The sequence below is a fragment of the Oncorhynchus tshawytscha genome, linkage group LG11 (genome assembly GCF_018296145.1).
Source record: "Oncorhynchus tshawytscha isolate Ot180627B linkage group LG11, Otsh_v2.0, whole genome shotgun sequence".
NCBI lineage: Eukaryota > Metazoa > Chordata > Actinopteri > Salmoniformes > Salmonidae > Oncorhynchus > Oncorhynchus tshawytscha.
In genome coordinates, this window is record NC_056439.1 from 48,180,120 (window position 1) to 48,198,716 (window position 18,597).

Genomic DNA, 18,597 nt, shown 5'->3' on the forward strand with positions numbered 1-18,597 from the left:
CAAGTAAGAAGTTTACCCTTCATTAGCTTTTATCAAACATCAAACACACATGCTGTTAGACATGCAAATGTACCATGGTATTCAAAACCCAGAAGCTGATTGAGTGGTAAGAGAGCCTCATGCATATGCATGACACCCCTAATTACTGTATTGGATGAAAGACGCCACACGTCTCTATCTCCTGGACACCCCCATCTCCTGATCCACTCAACAAGAAGACATGAATGGCCTCCATTAATTCACAAGGAGAGGTAGATCCATGTTTTCTAGTTAAAGATGGGTTTGGCGCAGACTTGGGAGTAGTGGGCCAAAAAACAGATGTCTTTGTCTGCTCTTCACACTCCTCATGGCGTCTCTACATCACGTCTGTATTTCCGGTACATTATCATGCCTTACTAAAGGGGCAATCCCACAGTTGAAACGATTACCGATTGCCTCCCTGCCACTGTTTCGGTAAAAAGCGGAGTAATGTGAGGAAACTGTGAAAGGTCAACAATTAAATATCTTTTCTCATATTGTTCCAATATTTATTGGATTGGAGGATCCATATGAAAGAACTTCTGGGTCTGTGGGTATCAAGTGTCTCCGGGTAGGAGTGCTGATCTAGGATCAGGTCTCACGGTCCATGTAATCAAAATGAATTGTGTTCTAAAAAAGACACAACTGATCCTACTTTGATATGCTTGATGCATACGGCCCATGGAGACATCAATATTGTATTTGTCACAAGACAGAGAGATGTTAAATAAAACACTGAGAGATGAACTAGTATGACACCTTGTGGTGGGTTGTTCTTAGTACACTTCTCAGCCTGTTCCTAGCAACAGCTCACCCACCTTACAGGATCAGAAGGAAAGTACACAAACTTATAAATATATAGATATTATTTTTTTTAAAGTGGGGGAGAAAAAGAGAAAGAAAAACATATGCAAAGATTTGCCCTATTGACTTTGCAACATCATCATATGAGACTCTTGGGTTAAAACTCATGATTTATTCCATTCAAATATTTGTATATTACATGTTAAATAATACAAACACTGTGCTATGAATATTCTTTCCCAGAATTCCCAGAACCTCTAAAACTCGGAACATAATGCACACAGGAACAAAGAAACTTGGAATTGAGAGTTTTCTACACCGGGGAATGAGTTGAATGGGGCATTTTATACCCATTCTATACCCTTGTCGGTACAAACATGAGAGTTTTCTACACCGGGGAATGAGTTGAATGGGGCATTTTATACCCATTCTATACCCTTGTCGGTACAAACATGAGAGTCTTCTACACCGGGGAATGAGTTGAATGGGGCATTTTATACCCATTCTATACCCTTGTTGGTACAAACATGAGAGTTTTCTACACCGGGGAATGAGTTGAATGGGGCATTTTATACCCATTCTATACCCTTGCTGGTACAAACATGAGAGTTTTCTACACCGGGGAATGAGTTGAATGGGGCATTTTATACCCATTCTATACCCTTGTTGGTACAAACATGAGAGTTTTCTACACCGGGGAATGAGTTGAATGGGGCATTTTATACCCATTCTATACCCTTGTTGGTACAAACATTTCTTTGCAATTAACAGAATTTCATGAAAAAAAAGGCATTTAAAAAAAAGACGTAAAAAATAACAATAATCTTGGCCTACTTTTCATGGATAGTTCTTGGACACTGAGTCCACTGAGACAGGCAGGCACAACAGTCAAGTAAGAAAAATCGATCACATCTTGATTGGACATAAAAAGGACTTGAGCGTGTAAGGAAGGTACTCCTATGGCTTGTGCCCTATACATCGAGATACAGCTTAGAAGCAGGTGTGTGTGTGTGTGTGTGTGTATGTGTGTTGGTCAGACAGGAAGCTTTTCCAGGAACTGTAATACCAAACTTTGATTCCCTCTAATCTAAGCAAACACACATGTACATAAATCCACAGTGTGACTTCCATGTAAATGAATCAGTAGCATGTTCAGTTTAAGGACACAGTCGATGATCTCATAATGGAACATGGATTAGTGCACAGTAACATGGGGAGGGGCTTGTACTGAACTGTAGCTCCACCCACTGGCAACCTTGGTTTAGATGGAAGGCAGGTTTTTTGGTGAGGTGTGAACTGAACGTATTGGAGCTTGCATCCTACATGTCGACCGGCGGGATGTAAGGCAAGTTATTATGGCTAATGGCAGTGCGCGTGTGGTGTTCAAACCCCCGTTCATTGGTCAAATCAAGGCAGGGTAGTAGGGACAAACAATTATCGTGGGGGTTGGCCCGGTTGAGTCACTGGTCATTCTCATGCTGAATCCCAAACCAGTCCCTTCCCCTCACCCCTCCATTTGCACTTTCACACTCACCTCCTTCATTTGAACAAGTGTCCCAAAGCTGAGGGTGTGACAATGACCAAACCCTTCGATAGCCACTTCGACCAAGCCAGCAAAGCTGCCAGTTCCAAAGCGAAGAGCTATTCCAACATGTAAACACAATATATTTTGTACAATTTCATACAAGAGAATGGAGCATTTGTTGTGTCCGATTTTATATCTTGTAAAATGACCAGGGGAATTTGTTCATTTGAATTTCATGCTCTTATTATTTAAATGTCATACATGAATTGCATAATTCAAGTCAAGAATGTGTCTCGGTTTATTTAATCACCTCGCCACTCTGGGAGTTTTGTCAGCAACACGTGACTACGTAGGGTCATGAATTGGTAGGGGTGAGGTATAGTTGGTAGGGGTGAGGTATAGTTGGTAGAGGTGAGGTATAGTTGGTAAGGGTGAGGTATAGTTGGTAGGGGTGAGGTATAGGCGAGAGGCTGGTTTGGGATTCACTGGTACTTTACCTCTAAGACAATGCAGACAGAGAGTTAGTGTTTGGCGAACGCCTGGATCATTTCTACTTAGGAATGATAATTATCTCGTAGTCGCCTTCCTTGCTTTGAAAATACTAAATAATGCACTCTTAAATTACTTTTAAAAAATTAAATTAAAAAATTCTCCATATAGAAATAAACATGTCTTTGCACTTAAGCCGATTAAACCGTAAACTCAAGACTAAATCAATACAGATAAATATGTTAAGCCACCATCTAATTCATGAGTCATCCCATTAAATACAAAACAAGTCTTAACTGATACCATCTGCCAACACAACGTAACTAATAACCCACATAGATACAGGCAAAGTCATGGGACGATGCAAAAATAAAATAATAATTTGGCAAATCAGTTTTATTGAAGGGGATTTGTGCTTGGGATGATAAAACACAATTCCTCTTTGACCAAGTGTGACCCTTCGCAAATCCCCCAAGAGTGAGAGATAGAGACATTGGGCAAAAGCACTTCCAGACTTCGAGACTTCCTCTGCCTAAAACTGTCAACACCTTCCACTCCTTTCAAAACAGAGTGGCTTGGTCGGTCTCAAAATCCTGTATTTTCAGCCCTTTCTTTCACTGTTTAAGATTCCTCCGTTCCACCACCATCCACACAAGTGCTACTGCAGACTCTTCAGGATGCGTCCATAGCGGAAGTCGTAGACGTGGCGACACATGAACACCAGGTCGGGGTCGATGTCCGTTGGCACGCAGCAGTGGGCAGGGACGGCGTATTCGACAGAAGGCGGCACCATTCTGGTGGTACTTTCAGGGAGATCCTCCCCCCGACGAGTCACCAAAGCACAATATCTGAAACACCAAGCCAAAGGACATGTCAAAAAGACTGCGCAAATAAGTGAACAAATGCAATGCAACAAATAAAATGTAATAGAATCCCACTCAACAGCTTGTGTCTCCCACATACTATTCATTCTCACACCCCATCTCCCATCAGAGATGAACAGACCTTACCTACAGTACTGTGCTAACGTCAACACGTAGCACTTGTCTTCAATGCAGGCCACACTGTTTTCGTCCTGATGCCGAGATGCAAAAATTTCATTCTGGAAATGAAGTTGGGTGACAAGAGGAGAGAAAACTGAATATCATGAAACAAAACAAATCAAATGTTGTTTGTCTCATGCGCCGAATACAACTGGTGTAGACCTTACAGTGAAATACTGTATACAATAGTGAAATTCTTACTTACAAGCCCTTAAAAACCAACAATGCAGTTAAGAAAAAATAAGTGTTAAGTAAAAAATAGATAAAAGTAACAAATAATTTTAAGAATAGCAGTAAAATAACAGTAGCGAGGCTATATATACAGGGGATACCGGTACAGAGTCAATGTGCGGGGGCACCGGTTAGTCGAGGTAATTGAGGTAATATGTACATGTAGGTAGAGTTAAAGTGACTATGCATAGATTATAAACAGAGAGAAGCAGCAGCGTAAAGAGATAGTTCAGCATATTGAACATACTGTATTTACATATATCAAAATATGTCATTTCTGAACGATCCCTTAACTATGTGTCTGACATCATCATCATAAAGACCCATTTGGGAAGATCTATACAGACTTTTCTGATGTGCAAACTGACAAGCCAAACCCTCAACCAAACCCTTAACCAATTCTAAAATATCCGCTTGCACACAGAAAGGTCTGCATAGCCCTTTTCAACCAACTTCTTCATCAGGAAATCACCCTTGCATTGGGAATTCAAAAATGGTGCAGTCTAAGTTTTGATTTATTCCTAGCTGGTTATCATTTCAGAGACTTCCGTAAAGCAGAGCAGTAGCTTTGGTCTTCTCAAAGCCCAGGGTATTCAGCAGAGCACACTGTAGTAAAACATTTTACAACCCTAAATGAAAATCTTTTTTTTCATTGGACGAGTTCAGCTGGTGCCTCCCGGTTTCAAAACGTTTTCTCCCTACTGAACACGCCCCAACTCTCTCTCGCAGAGTATTGTGAATAAGGCTGCTGTTTAGTATTTATAGCCTGGGTGAACAAAGTGTGTTTGTTCCTGGGGGATATTGACACTGGGAAGCCTGTGCAGCCTATTTCTCCAGGAAATACATAATTAAATGGAAACAATGTTTGCCATCTCTTTCCCCAGGCTGAGTCTGCACAAACATTGTAGATGGCATCCACAGTGTGAACTGGGCTTTCTGGAGAACTCACCTCACAGTGTGAACTGGGCTTTCTGGAGAACTCACCTCACAGTGTGAACTGGGCTTTCCGGGGAACTCACCTCACAGTGTGAACTGGGCTTTCCGGAGAACTCACCTCACAGTGTGAACTGGGCTTTCCGGAGAACTCACCTCACAGTGTGAACTGGGCTTTCCGGGGAACTCACCTCACAGTGTGAACTGGGCTTTCAGGAGAACTCACCTCACAGTGTGAACTGGGCTTTCTGGAGAACTCACCTCACAGTGTGAACTGGGCTTTCTGGAGAACTCACCTCACAGTGTGAACTGGGCTTTCTGGAGAACTCACCTCACAGTGTGAACTGGGCTTTCTGGAGAACTCACCTCACAGTGTGAACTGGGCTTTCTGGAGAACTCACCTCACAGTGTGAACTGGGCTTTCCGGAGAACTCACCTCACAGTGTGAACACAGTGTGAACTGGGCTTTCCGGGGAACTCACCTCACAGTGTGAACTGGGCTTTCAGGGGAGAACTCACCTCACAGTGTGAACTGGGCTTTCAGGAGAACTCACCACAGTGTGAACTGGGCTTTCTGGAGAACTCACCTCACAGTGTGAACTGGGCTTTCCGGAGAACTCACCTCACAGTGTGAACTGGGCTTTCCGAGAACTCACCTCACAGTGTGAACTGGGCTTTCCGGAGAACTCACCTCACAGTGTGAACTGGGCTTTCCGGAGAACTCACCTCACAGTGTGAACTGGGCTTCACCTCACAGTGTGAACTGGGCTTTCAGGAGAACTCACCTCACAGTGTGAACTGGGCTTTCTGGAGAACTCACCTCACAGTGTGAACTGGGCTTTCTGGAGAACTCACCTCACAGTGTGAACTGGGCTTTCTGGAGAACTCACCTCACAGTGTGAACTGGGCTTTCCGGGGAACTCACCTCACAGTGTGAACTGGGCTTTCCGGAGAACTCACCTCACAGTGTGTGTTGGGATTTCGTCCTCCCTGTGTGTGTTCTGGGCGGTAGAACCAAAACAGGCTCATCATCATCTCTCCTGAGGACACACAAACAGTGCCATTTTCAGAGTGAGAAGAGGATTACCAAAGTCGAATTGAACATTTGATGTGATGTGTAGGGAGCCCCATTCATAATCATTTAAACTTTTTTTGTCACATTCTACAAAAGTTTGCGGCAGACAGAGCATTTGATTGCTGACTGGAATGCGAGATGGAGTAGTATGAAAAAGTACAAAACCTGGCCATCAGTTCACTTGAGTGCCGACCAAGTATTTAAAACAAAACCAACACTATTTGAAGCTTTTTTTTTAAACAAGCCTATAGTTTTATATCATCCATTTGTATCAGTTTAGCTACGTGTGAAAGTGGCAGAACTTCACCTGATTTGGGGTCCTTCCACAGGGCTGAGATTTTGGCTACGTAGGGCAGAGACTTCTTCCTGGTACCGGAGCGCAGAAGGACTGTGTCTCGAACCCGAATGACCTCCCCATCCCGCTGTACTCCTTCGAAACATTTGCGCAACACTGTCGTCTCTTCCCCCTGGAAACATAGTCAATATGTCATTGTTGATGGCACATACTATTAGCATTGTTGTTAGCACATGGTAACCACCCAGTTATTAACAGTATTGTTAGCACATGGTAACCACCTGGTTATTAACAGTACTGTTAGCACATGGTAATCACCCGGTTATTAACAGTATTGTTAGCACATGGTAACCACCTGGTTATTAACAGTATTGTTAGCACATGCTAATCACCCAGTTATTAACAGTATTGTTAGCACATGCTAATCACCCGGTTATTAACAGTATTGTTAGCACATGCTAATCACCCAGTTATTAACAGTATTGTTAGCACATGCTAATCACCCGGTTATTAACAGTATTGTTAGCACATGCTAATCATCTGGTTATTGGAACTGTTATTAGCACATGCTAATCACCCGGTTATTAGCAATGTTTTTAGCACAGAAGTAAAAGTGGATGGTAATAATACCATACATGCATACAGGCTAAGTTTTCCTTTAGAGGAAATTCTAATATTCTGTAGCCTCAGCTAGCTATCTTACAAGGCACAACCAGTATCTCTTAACACAGAGCGACACATACCACAGTGAAAACCTCCTTCTCGAAGGCCACGCCCACGGGCAGCCAGCCATTGGTTGCCCGGCGACGGGTGATCCTCTGCTGCTTGGCAGCTCCGCTGGCGACAGGCACCAGCTGATGCTCGTCTCGAATATGGGAGTCACCACATACCCCAGACCGAGAGCTGCTGGGTGGCTTTGCACGCTGAGGACACTCCCGGGTCACTTGCAGAGTAATCCTCGGTTGGCTGGGGTCCGATAGAGGGTTCTGGAGGTGGGGCACTGATTGGCCGGCTGGGGGAGCGCTGGCGGTGGCAAGGCAGCCTTGTGTGGGGGAAACTGGGACAGAGGGGGGGCTGTGGTCCTCCAAAGGCGAGGAGTAGTCTTCTGTGGGGAAAAGTAGAACAGTCAGACACTGGAGTAATCAGTCTCTTCAACTCACATCTTACTTCACATTCATCCTCTCCTTTCCTGCCATGGGGACACTCCGTTTCAGTGCCACTGACGCTGTGTGCAGTAGAGATAAGAACACGACCTGTATCCTCTGTCTTAATTGTAGCTTTGAGCCACAGGGCTGGCCACGGGGCTGGCCACGGGGCTGGCCACGGGGCTGGCCACGGGGCTGGCCACGGGGCTGGCCACGGGGATGGCCACATCAGAGTAGCAGAGATGGCCATTTGTTGTGGCCTGATGGTCCCCCAGACAGGCAGTGTGGAATCAGAGAGCTGGCTAAAGATATTGAGAGTGATCAGAGGGAGGGAACATACATCTATCTGTACAAGCAAAAAGCTCTCTGAGACATTTACAAAGAGTGCACAAGTAAAAAGGGGTAATAAAATAATCTTGGATGTTACACATCCACTGAACAGCCAATATGCAGCACTGCCTTGAGGGCGCGAACCAACAGAGCTGCTACAAGTTTTGTACAAGCATCAGTACGGCTTTGAAATGAAAACGGATGGCTGTGACTTCCATTTTATCTTGTATATACCTTGCCAAGGTTGTATCCATTATGTGTTAATGTTGCTGTCTATATGTTCAAATTTTTCTGTTATCAGACTTGACACAACTGAACCTTCTGGAATAATGGAATAATTATGATACTGTAATAGTGATGCAGTGGAGAGATGTTTTTTAGTGAATAGTGTTTAGCCACCTATTATGCAAATATTCTACTTATATATATATTTTATTTTTTATTATAGCATTTATGTTACTTGCCTCCCATCATCTCAGTCAGCACTCATTTACCACTACTGTTTGTTCCTGGAAATCTAGGATTCCATCAGCTGATGCATGATTGGCTCTGTACACAATGGTAGTGGAGACGCTGTAATGTAATGTAGGAGTGTGTGTGGAGTCTTTGAAAACCCCAAAGGAATCAACCCACCACACTAGTGTAGTGCAGGTTCACCTGAACATTAAGGCCAGCTAGGATGATACGGATAGCTTGTGGTAGTAGGAAATTAAAACAGAAGTCTCCGTCACTTCTCTGGGGAAAAGGGTCCATTTCTGTGTCACATCAAAGCAGGCAGCTCAACAGAGGCAACAAGACATTGTCAAATACCAATTTACCTCAGCTAATAGCGCCTCTGAGCGGGCTAGCCAACGACGCGCCATATTGATCTGTAATCAGCATACTTAAATGAAGTCATGAGTGCTGCTGTGGTCCCCGACAAATACGATCTGACCACAGACCAGCTGAGAACAAATTTCCTCAGTAAGAGTGGCCCTGTTCTGGTCGTCATCCACTGCTCTGGAGGCAGTGACTCAAGTACTGTAAAGGGGCTATGGGACTCCTGGCTGAAATGACATGTGGAATCATTTCTGTCTTGTGTGTGTGTGTGTGTGTGTGTGTGTGTGTGTGTGTGTGTGTGTGTGTGTGTGTGTGTGTGTGTGTGTGTGTGTGTGTGTGTGTGTGTGTGTGTGTATATATGTATGTATGTATGTATGTATGTATGTATGTATGTATATATACATGGTTTGTTAAGCTTTATAGCAGAGCTCGATACTGTACACACAAGACAGGCTGAAATGATTCCACATGTACCCGCAAAACACCAGTCAACGCCAGCAGTGAAGAGACGACTCCGGGATGCTATCCTTCTAGGCAGAGTTGCAAAGAAAAAGCCATATCTCAGACTGGCCAATAAAAACAAAAGATTAAGATGGGCAAAAGAACACAGACACTTGCCAGAGGAACTCTGCCTAGAAGGCCAGCATCCCAGAGTTGCCTCTTCTCTGTTGACGTTGAGACTGGTGCTTTGCGAGTACTGTTTAATGAAGCTGCCAGTTGAGGATTTGTGAGGCGTCTGTTTCTCAAACTAGACACTCTAATGTACTTGTCCTCTTGCTCAGTTGTACACTGGGGCCTCCCACTTTTCTTTCTATTCTGGTTAGAGCCAGATTGCGCTGTTCTGTGAAGGGAGCCGTACACAGCGTTGTACGAGATCTTCAGTTTCTTGGCAATTTCTCGCATGGAATAGCCTTCATTTCTCAGAACAAGAATAGACTGACGAGTTTAAGAAGACAGTTAATTGGCCATTTTGAGCCTGTAATCGAACCCACAAATGCTGATGCTCCAGATACTCAACTAGTCTAAAGAAGGCCAGTTGTATTGCTTCTTTAATCAGAACAACAGTTTTCAGCTCTGCAAATATAATTGCAAAAGGGTTTTCTAATGCTCAATTAGCCTTTTAAAATGATAAACTTGGATTAGCTAACACAATGTGCCATTGGAACACAGGAGTGATGGTTGCTGATAATGGGCCTCTGTACGCCTATGTAGATATTCCATTAAAACAAATCTGCCGTTTCCAGCTACAATAGTCATTTACAACATTAACAATGTCTACACTGTATTTCTGATCAATTTTATGTTATTTTAATGGACAAAAAATGTGCTTCTCTTTCAAAAACAAGGACATTTCTAAGTGACCACAAACTTTTGAACGGTAGTGTTATAAAAAAAATATATATATTTAAAAATTGAACCTTTATTTAACCAGGCAAGTCAGTTAAGAACAAATTCTTATTTTCAATGACGGTCTAGGAACTGCCTGTGCAGAACGACAGATTTGTACCTTGTCAGCTCGGGGGTTTGAACTTGCAACCTTCTGGTTACTAGTCCAACGCACTAACACTAGGCTACCCTGCCGCCCTGTATATATGTCCACTGGGAGTAAATGCTGTTTGGTTGATCAGAGAGCACAGCTTGGCATCTCCAGACGAATAGTCCACAGCTTCAATAGTAAATACAGTACATTCTATTTACACAATCTGTGGTGATTACTCATTGGACCTACTCACGCAACTAATGGCTAGAGTGGCGAGCAGGGATAAAGAAACAAAGTTCAGCTCAGGACTGTGGATTTAAACCCCACTGGGCTTTTAGATCCCACTGAATGATTCCCTAGAACTCATAATCCTAACCCCTAGAACACCTAATCCTAACCCCTAGAACACCTAATCCTAACCCTAGAACTCATACTCCTAACCCTAGAACACCTAATCCTAACCCTAGAACACCTAATCCTAACCCTAGAACTCATACTCCTAACCCTAGAACACCTAATCCTAACCCTAGAACACCTAATCCTAACCCTAGAACTCATACTCCTAACCTTAGAACACCTAATCCTAACCCTAGAACAACTAATCCTAACCCTAGAACACCTAATCCTAAAACACCTAATCCTAACCCTAGAACAACTAATCCTAACCCTAGAACACCTCATCCTAACCCTAGAACACCTAATCCTAGAACACAACTGAACAACTTTCTTGAAAACTTTAGATTCTTGCCTCATCTGTAACATTTCTGATTCTCTGTATTCTAAAAAAAGTAAAAACATGAGAATTTTCTCGGCAGATTGTAGCCGATTTGACTGATTGACTAAAAAAGGTCACTGAGCCATCTCAAATATGCAGTTAACACTCTGCAATCATCATGACCCATTCACATCATTATTACTACATATCTATAGGCATTTCTGCCTTCTCTTACCCAACTTGGTGTTATGGCTGCAGCTGGAGCAACCTGCATTATAGCAGCACCCCCTGCTGGCGAGGGTTGTTACTGCTCTGTAGGGGTAGCGACTGATTCTGCAGGCTTCTCCATAGCAGTAGACCGGGTGGGAGATTCCTGAGGGGTGGGAGCCGGTCGGGGACAGCAGCTTGGGACTCTGGACCCCACCAGGGCACAATGTGATGGAGGCCACAGAAGAGGGCGGGTAGGGCATGGGGCTGGAGCTCATGGAGGTCATGAGGGTAGAGGAGGTCTTGTGGTGGGCAAAGTGGACATAATAGCCTGAGAAACATGGGTAAGGGTGGGGGCCTATGGTCAGGGCATGTGGGTGGGCAAGGGAACGGGGAGAGAGGAGGCGGCCCTTGGAGAGCGAATGCTCCTCAAGTTCGTCGTCACCGAAGCTCTTTTGGCCAAGGAACAGGGCCAGTCGGTGGCAGTACTCCCCCAACCTTTCCTGGGAGCAGCAGCAGAAAGAAGGAGTCGCCTGGGTCTCGACTGGTACCTCCACAGACTTTATTGGGTAGCCAAGGAAGGATCCACACTGGATGTCAGATCTGATGGAGCCATTCCCCCCTGTAGTCCCCTCCCACTGTGGTTCTGGGTGGAAGTATTCCCTTTTACAGAGATTACAGCATTTCTGAACCAGCTGTGGCTGGACCTGGGATTGACTGTGATGGATTTCATGATGATGCCGTTTCTTTAACTTGATCCTCACTACCCCACTCAGCTGGTTGCAGTTGGCCTTGGCCCTCCGGTGTTTGGCTTTGAAGGAGGTGCTGGTGATCTTGAGCAAAGCAGCAGCATTGAGGCTGGCCTGACGCCGAGGGGTGGGACCGTACAGACTCAGCAGACTCACATCCTCCATCTTCATAGTCTTTTGGTATGTTTTGGAACTTCCAATTCCACAAATGTCTGATTTTGCCACCTTAGGACCAATTGGGGTGTTATGGCCCAAAATGATTGTATCCTTTGCCAGATTCCCATTGGAATGTAGCTTATTTACGAGTCTGGACCCTTGCGGATGTTCTCTGTATAAGAGCAGACTATTCACAGCCTCCGCGTTGAGAGAGGCCAGCCTCCGTTTGCGAGATTCCACGACAGGTAATGTGCATAACACTTTTGATTGATTGTTTGGTTCCGGCGCTAGCCGATAGGCTTTGCAGGTCTTTTGTCTAGACTTGCAGGGCTTGGTCCTTCCACGCACCAGGCTATGGCTCCCTTCTTCTTTGGTCTCTATTGGAGCTTCCAAGCAGCTCTCCTTGTCCTCATCACTGCTCGACTCCAGACGAGTGAGAAGGACTCGACAGTCAAGGCTGTCCCCCTCGCACAGATCCAGCTTCCTGCCTTCCTCCTCTTCCCACAGTTCATTGCTCTCCTTCACACTGCCTCTCTTTACCTCCTTGGGCCTCCCTCTTTTTAGTTTTGGCCGGGCTCCCCCCACCATGGCCTCTGCATGTGGAAGACCTACCTGCTCCCAGGAGTCACTGGGGCTGTATCTGCATGGGTCATCACATCCCTTCATACAGACCCTGGGGAAGGAGACCAAGAAATCAATACATGGGGAGAGTTTTTTTTTTTCAAAAACCGACATGACAGTGGATGCCCAAAAAGAAAGTTTGGCTCAATACAGTTTTTATTACGCCCATAAAAAAACAGCTATATTTTATCTGCTGAAACACTGATGTGGTTGACCACATATTTTGCAACTGGTAACTGGCTTAAAGAGTAAGCCTGTAGTAGAAACGGTTAGTACAGAGGGGATATGGGTTTCAAAAAGTGACAAGATCAGAAAGATACCGCTGCTGACTGACATAGGATCATATCGATGTAGGAATTACCCAACACACACACACACACAAAATCATATTTCCAGGAAAGCAAAATCTTGCCCTTATCCTATTGTGCAGATCCAAGTGACTCATCAAACAAGCTTCAGATTCTACTTTATCTACATCCTCACAGAATAAATTGCAATAAACGTTTAGCTCTCAGGAAATACAATCACACTCTAGTCATAATGTCTAAGAGTGGATTGTCATTCACAAATAGGAAAATCGCCACTTTCCACAGTGGCCATTCATATCAAAGACTCCCGGATAGAAGTCGTTTTTCCAATACAAAACCTAAAACCTGAAATGACCCATAGTCTTCTGAAGCCTTATGATGACTTGCTTTCTCTTACGGCACTTAATCTTCTATCATACTATGAACTGGAGGTCGACCGATTAATCGGAATGGCCGATTAATTAGGGCCGATTTCAAGTTCACAACAATCGGAAATCGGTATTTAAATCGATATTTTTTTACACCTTTATTTAACTAGGCAAGTCAGTTAAGAACACATTCTTATTTTCAATGACGGCCTAGGAACAGTGGGTTAACTGCCTTATTCAGGGCAGAACAACAGATTTTTACCTTGTCAGCTCCGGGAATCAATCTTGCAACCTTACAATTAACTAGTCCAACGATCTAACCACTTGCCTCTCATTGCACTCCACGAGGAGCCTGCCTGTTACGCGAATGCAGTAAGAAGCCAAGGTAAGTTGCTAACTAGCATTAAACTTATCTTATAAAAAAACAAATCAATCAATCATAATCACTAGTTAACTACACATGGTCGATGATATTACTAGTTTATCTAGCATGTCCTGGGTTGCAATATAATCGATGCAACGCAAGGGGATGATTTAACAAAAGCGCATTTGCGAAAAAAAGAACAATCGTTGCACGACTGTACCTAACCATAAACACCAATGCCTTTCTTAAAATCAACACACAGATGTATATCTTTTTAAACCTGCATATTTAGCTAAAAGAAATCCAGGTTAGCAGGCAATATTAACCAGGTGAAATTGTGTCACTTCTCTTGCGTTCATTGCACACAGAGTCAGTGTATATGCAACAGTCTGGGCAGCCTGGCTCGTTGTGAACTAATTTGCCAGAATTGTACGTAATTATGACATAACATTGAAGGTTGTGCAATGTAACAGGAATATTTAGACTTATGGATGCCACCCGTTAGATAAAATACGGAAGGGTTTCGTATTTCACTGAAAGAATAAACGTTTTGTTTTCGAGATGATTACTTTCCAGATTCGACCATATTAATGAACAAAGGCTCATATTTCTGTGTGTTATTAATAATATAATTAAGTCTATGATTTGATATTTGATAGAGGAGTCTGACTGAGCGATGGTAGGCACCAGCAGGCTCGTAAGCATTCATTCAAACAGCACTTTAGTGCATTTTGCCAGCAGCTCTTCGTTGTGCTTCAAGCATTGAGCTGTTTATGACTTCAAGCCTATCAACTCCTGAGATTAGGCTGGTGTAACCGATGGGAAATGGCTAGCTAGTTAGCGGGGTGTGCGCTAATAGCATTTCAATTGTCACTCGCTCTGAGACTTGGAGTGGTTGTTCCCCTTGCTTTGCATGAACATCCAATAGTCAAAAGGTATATGAAATACAAATGGTATAAAGAGAAATAGTCCTATAAATATTATATTAACTACAACCTAAAACCTCTTACCTTGGAATATTGAAGTCTCATGTTAAAAGGAACCATCATATGTTCTCATGTTCTGAACAAGGAACCTAAACGTTAGCTTTTTTACATGGCACATATTGCACTTTTACTTTATTCTCCAACACTTTGTTTTTGCATTATTTAAACCAAATTGAACATGTTTCATTATGTTTCATTATCTATTTGAGGCTAAATAGATTTTTATTGATGTATTAAGTTAAAATAAGTGTTCAATCAGTATTGTTGAAATTGTCATTATTACAAATAAATAAAAAATAAAATACAAAAAGTCGTCCGATTAATCGGTATCGGCTTTTTGGGTCCTCCAATAATCAGTATCGGCGTTGAACATGTCATAAAATCAATCTGCAACCATTCACATGTTGGTGTGACTACTACCCCCTGAAATCAATGCAGGAAAACACTCATAACTGTAAACTAACTAGTCACCCCCCAATTCATTTGTTTGATATCATGAGGCAGTGGGAAATTCTTATGACATGAATGGAGGAGGTTTTATTCACACATCCAAGACCTAAACATCCCTACCTTACAGGAACCCAGTCTGCCTTCCTATTGATGTAGTTCTGTTATTCCCACAGATCAGTTAGAACAGAAGTACAGGAGAGACCTGTCTCTATGATTCATTTTTATTTAGTAATTTTATTTCATCATTAACGGTCAAGAACACATTCTTACCAGGGAACAGTGGGTTAACTGCCTTGTTCAGGGGCAGAACGACAGATTTTTACCTTGTCAGCTCGGGGATTCGATCCAGCAACCTTTCGATTACCGGCCCAAAGCTCTAGGCTACCTGCCGCCCCATATGCATGATTACTACCCAACACAAGTGGCTTACAGATTTGGGTTCTCTCAAGTACGAGCTTTGGAGTGCCAGATAAGTGGGGTTTGCACTTTTGGAATTATTCCATTGAGTTGTGCCAAGCAAGCTCAATCAAGTACAGTATTTGAAAGAAACTGAACTGAACACAGGTCTGGTCCTTTTTATCTTCACAATATCCTTTCACTGGTTTCCTCCAATCTTTCAGAAACAAATAGCGACCTTTTCAAACCCACTACTGAGTCAAGATTAGAATTAGATAACACATAAGACTAGAAGAAGAAAAACTTAAAAACTGATGCCTGTAGTTTTGGTAATATTGTTTTTTAAAGTTTATGATCATTTAATTTACAAATCAATACTAAGATGTGTTTAAGAGAATAATCCCCCACAAGTATTAAGAGCATAACCAAATCAATACTAAGATGATTGTTCTTCTAAAAATCAATACAAACCAACATAACTCAATACAAGATTGTTTAAGAGAATAATCCCCCATAACCAAATCACAAGTGTTCAAAATTTTGTTCTTCCAAACCAACTATTTTTTCTTCCGTATTTTCCTATTCTATAGCAGACATACGTTTTAAATGACAACCACATTAACGGTGAAGTCGACTTGATTCTAAAAAACATTTTTAGCCTTGCACTTCCAAACATCCCACAATTTGGTTGGACATTAATTTCCTGTGGACCATGAAATGTAATACATGAGAAAGACTAATTTAATTTACAGATAACGAGAGAACAGAAGGAGACACACATTGAGATTCTGTCTATGGATATCAAATCAAGTTGCTTCATTGGGATACGACAGAAGGCTATGCAACGGATCAAGTGAAACTGAAGCACATTGTTTTCTACAGACACGCTATATTGAGAAAGGGTCAAACTCTGACTAAGAAACATATTTCTATGCTAGGCCTATAGCATCTAAATAATATTTAATCTTTCTTTTTTTATTATTTTACTTTCAAATCACACCAAAAGTTGGTGTTGGGGAAATATTTGCAGTTTGGCCACAATGAGTGACCAACACATTGCAAGTAGATTGTGACAAATAGCCTACTGCTGGATATGGAATAGCCTAATAATCTAAAGGTATCATCGTGTAACCCACAAAACCTGCCCTAAACTCAAATAATACTGAGAGAGAGGGAGGCAAAATACCATGGATATGTTGAGGGAAGCGACCTTGCGCTACAGTGCAGTTCCCATAGGGCGTTATATCAATGGAATCCATATCATCACGTTCCGTATTATCACCGTCCGGGTTTATCAGATGTATTTATCACCATGATGAGCACGAGGCTATACAACCACTAGATCGGAAACACACATTATGATTAACTAATAACTAATATGGGTGTTCATTACTACTAATCGAATATTTCATATTCTAGGCGGTCATTATGGTCTGCCCAGAAACCCAAATTATGAGATTGATAATGCGTTGCCAGAATCTGTTCTGAATGATTGAGTTCGGCCATCGACATGGGATATTCTAACATGATGACAGGCTGTGGTATAATATCAGAAGTAGGGTTTCAGGTGAATGCAGGCCAGGAATGACTATGGTCACTGACTCAGCGTAATAAAGCGGTTATAAGCATGTTATTACATCGTCACTCACTCAATTAGCATTTACATTAAAATGACGTATATGCGCTATGCAATTTTACCTTCGGTCCCGATGGAAGATCGGTTTGAGTCCACTCTTAATTCAGATTACACCTTTTATAAATTATGACCAGAGTCGAGGTGTAATTTAGAAAAAAAACGAGCGCCCAATAGAGACGTGGTAAAACGGTGACCTACGTCCGAAGTAGCATGTTGGAGATAATATCCATGCGCTGCATTAAGAGACTGCTGTTGCGCTGGGACATCGAGTAAAATATCGTTAATAAGAGCTACGATTTTCTCAAAAGATTCCTATTATCGAAGTTTACCGAGGTCAAAATGAACTGCCAGTAATTGCAATATCGCTCTGTTCTACCTTCAACGATCAAGTTTTCTCCGACAATTAAAACTTGCTGCATGAATCAAACCTGCTTCACGACACTGCGGCGCCCTGACCTATGAGAAAATCAATATCAAGCGGAAACTTTGTTACAAAGTCTTCATTGAATCAACCCCAATCGGAAAATCTCCAAACTAAATGTAAACCAATGACAACGACGGTATTGCGAGTCTTTGAAATCTAGGTTGTCCAATCAAAGTCTATTTCCTCCATGGGATGGAACAAATTCAGTTCAGGCTATCCAATGTCCACCTATCAAAACGGTGAAATACATTTCAAATCAATATCCAGCAATGAAAGTATAGGCCTAATTAAACCTATATGAAATCCATGCCTCTTTTGCTCCTATTGCTTTGAATAACATTTTGAACATCCACTAGGATATTATAGCTTACTTCTCAACCATAGCCATTCTAAACATAAAGGCTCTCTGATGTTTGCCTGAGGACTCGGAAGGGAATTATTTCACTGCTCCATCTTCGCTGCATGCTTCAGTCTGAGACTGCCATCATTGAAGTCGTTTGTGGTGAAGTCAAAATGAAGGGGTGTTGTACAATACAAAAGTAAATCAGCGATTGAATCATCTCTAACCAATCAGAGTATCAAAGACAATGATGACTTATTCTGGATCTAGCCCAACCCATCGGTTTCTGGGATCAATCAGAACGGTTAGAATGTGTTTGCATTCTAGAAATATTCGGGGAGGTACTCAGTTTCTTTCCCACAATAAATCGGGATCTGACGTCCGTGGGCGTGGCCGAGCGTTTGCCCGGAGTTAGGTGTTTGGGTTGCCACGCAACTCTGATATATTTTCGCACTTCAAGTAAATTGTATAATGTTGAGCTAATAATTAGTCTGAGACAACTTTATGGTAATTTTAGTATAATGTTGGCATCATGTCAAAAATCACACTTATTGGGGTAAATCATAATTGGTCTCATCAATATTAAAGTTGTAGTGTATGATAAACAGCTGTAAAAAGGCCTCATGTCTGATTTAATAGAGTATGAAAACTGCTAAATACAGTAGGCAGACAGCAAAGAGCTTCAACCCC

General features: G+C 42.5%; 1 protein-coding gene across 3 annotated transcripts in view; it reads right to left on the bottom strand.

The window, feature by feature from the left end:
• Positions 1-979: 979 nt before the first annotated feature.
• bahd1 (bromo adjacent homology domain containing 1) overlaps positions 980-18,597 on the bottom strand; it is a 35,942-nt gene continuing 18,324 nt past the window's right edge. Inside the window, exons 1-7 of one of the 3 annotated variants that reach the window (XM_042330210.1) lie at positions 17,206-17,509; positions 11,138-12,687; positions 7,157-7,518; positions 6,426-6,585; positions 6,004-6,083; positions 3,847-3,938; positions 980-3,684 (exon numbers count right to left, since the gene is read on the bottom strand). In XM_042330210.1, coding sequence (XP_042186144.1) covers positions 3,495-3,684; positions 3,847-3,938; positions 6,004-6,083; positions 6,426-6,585; positions 7,157-7,518; positions 11,138-12,680 — 2,427 coding nt within the window. In that variant the 5' untranslated portion in view covers positions 12,681-12,687; positions 17,206-17,509 and the 3' untranslated portion in view covers positions 980-3,494. Of the gene's footprint in view, positions 3,685-3,846; positions 3,939-6,003; positions 6,084-6,425; positions 6,586-7,156; positions 7,519-11,137; positions 12,688-17,205; positions 17,510-18,597 lie in introns of those variants that run through there. The other 2 variants (XM_042330209.1, XM_042330211.1) reach the window with 2 other exon arrangements.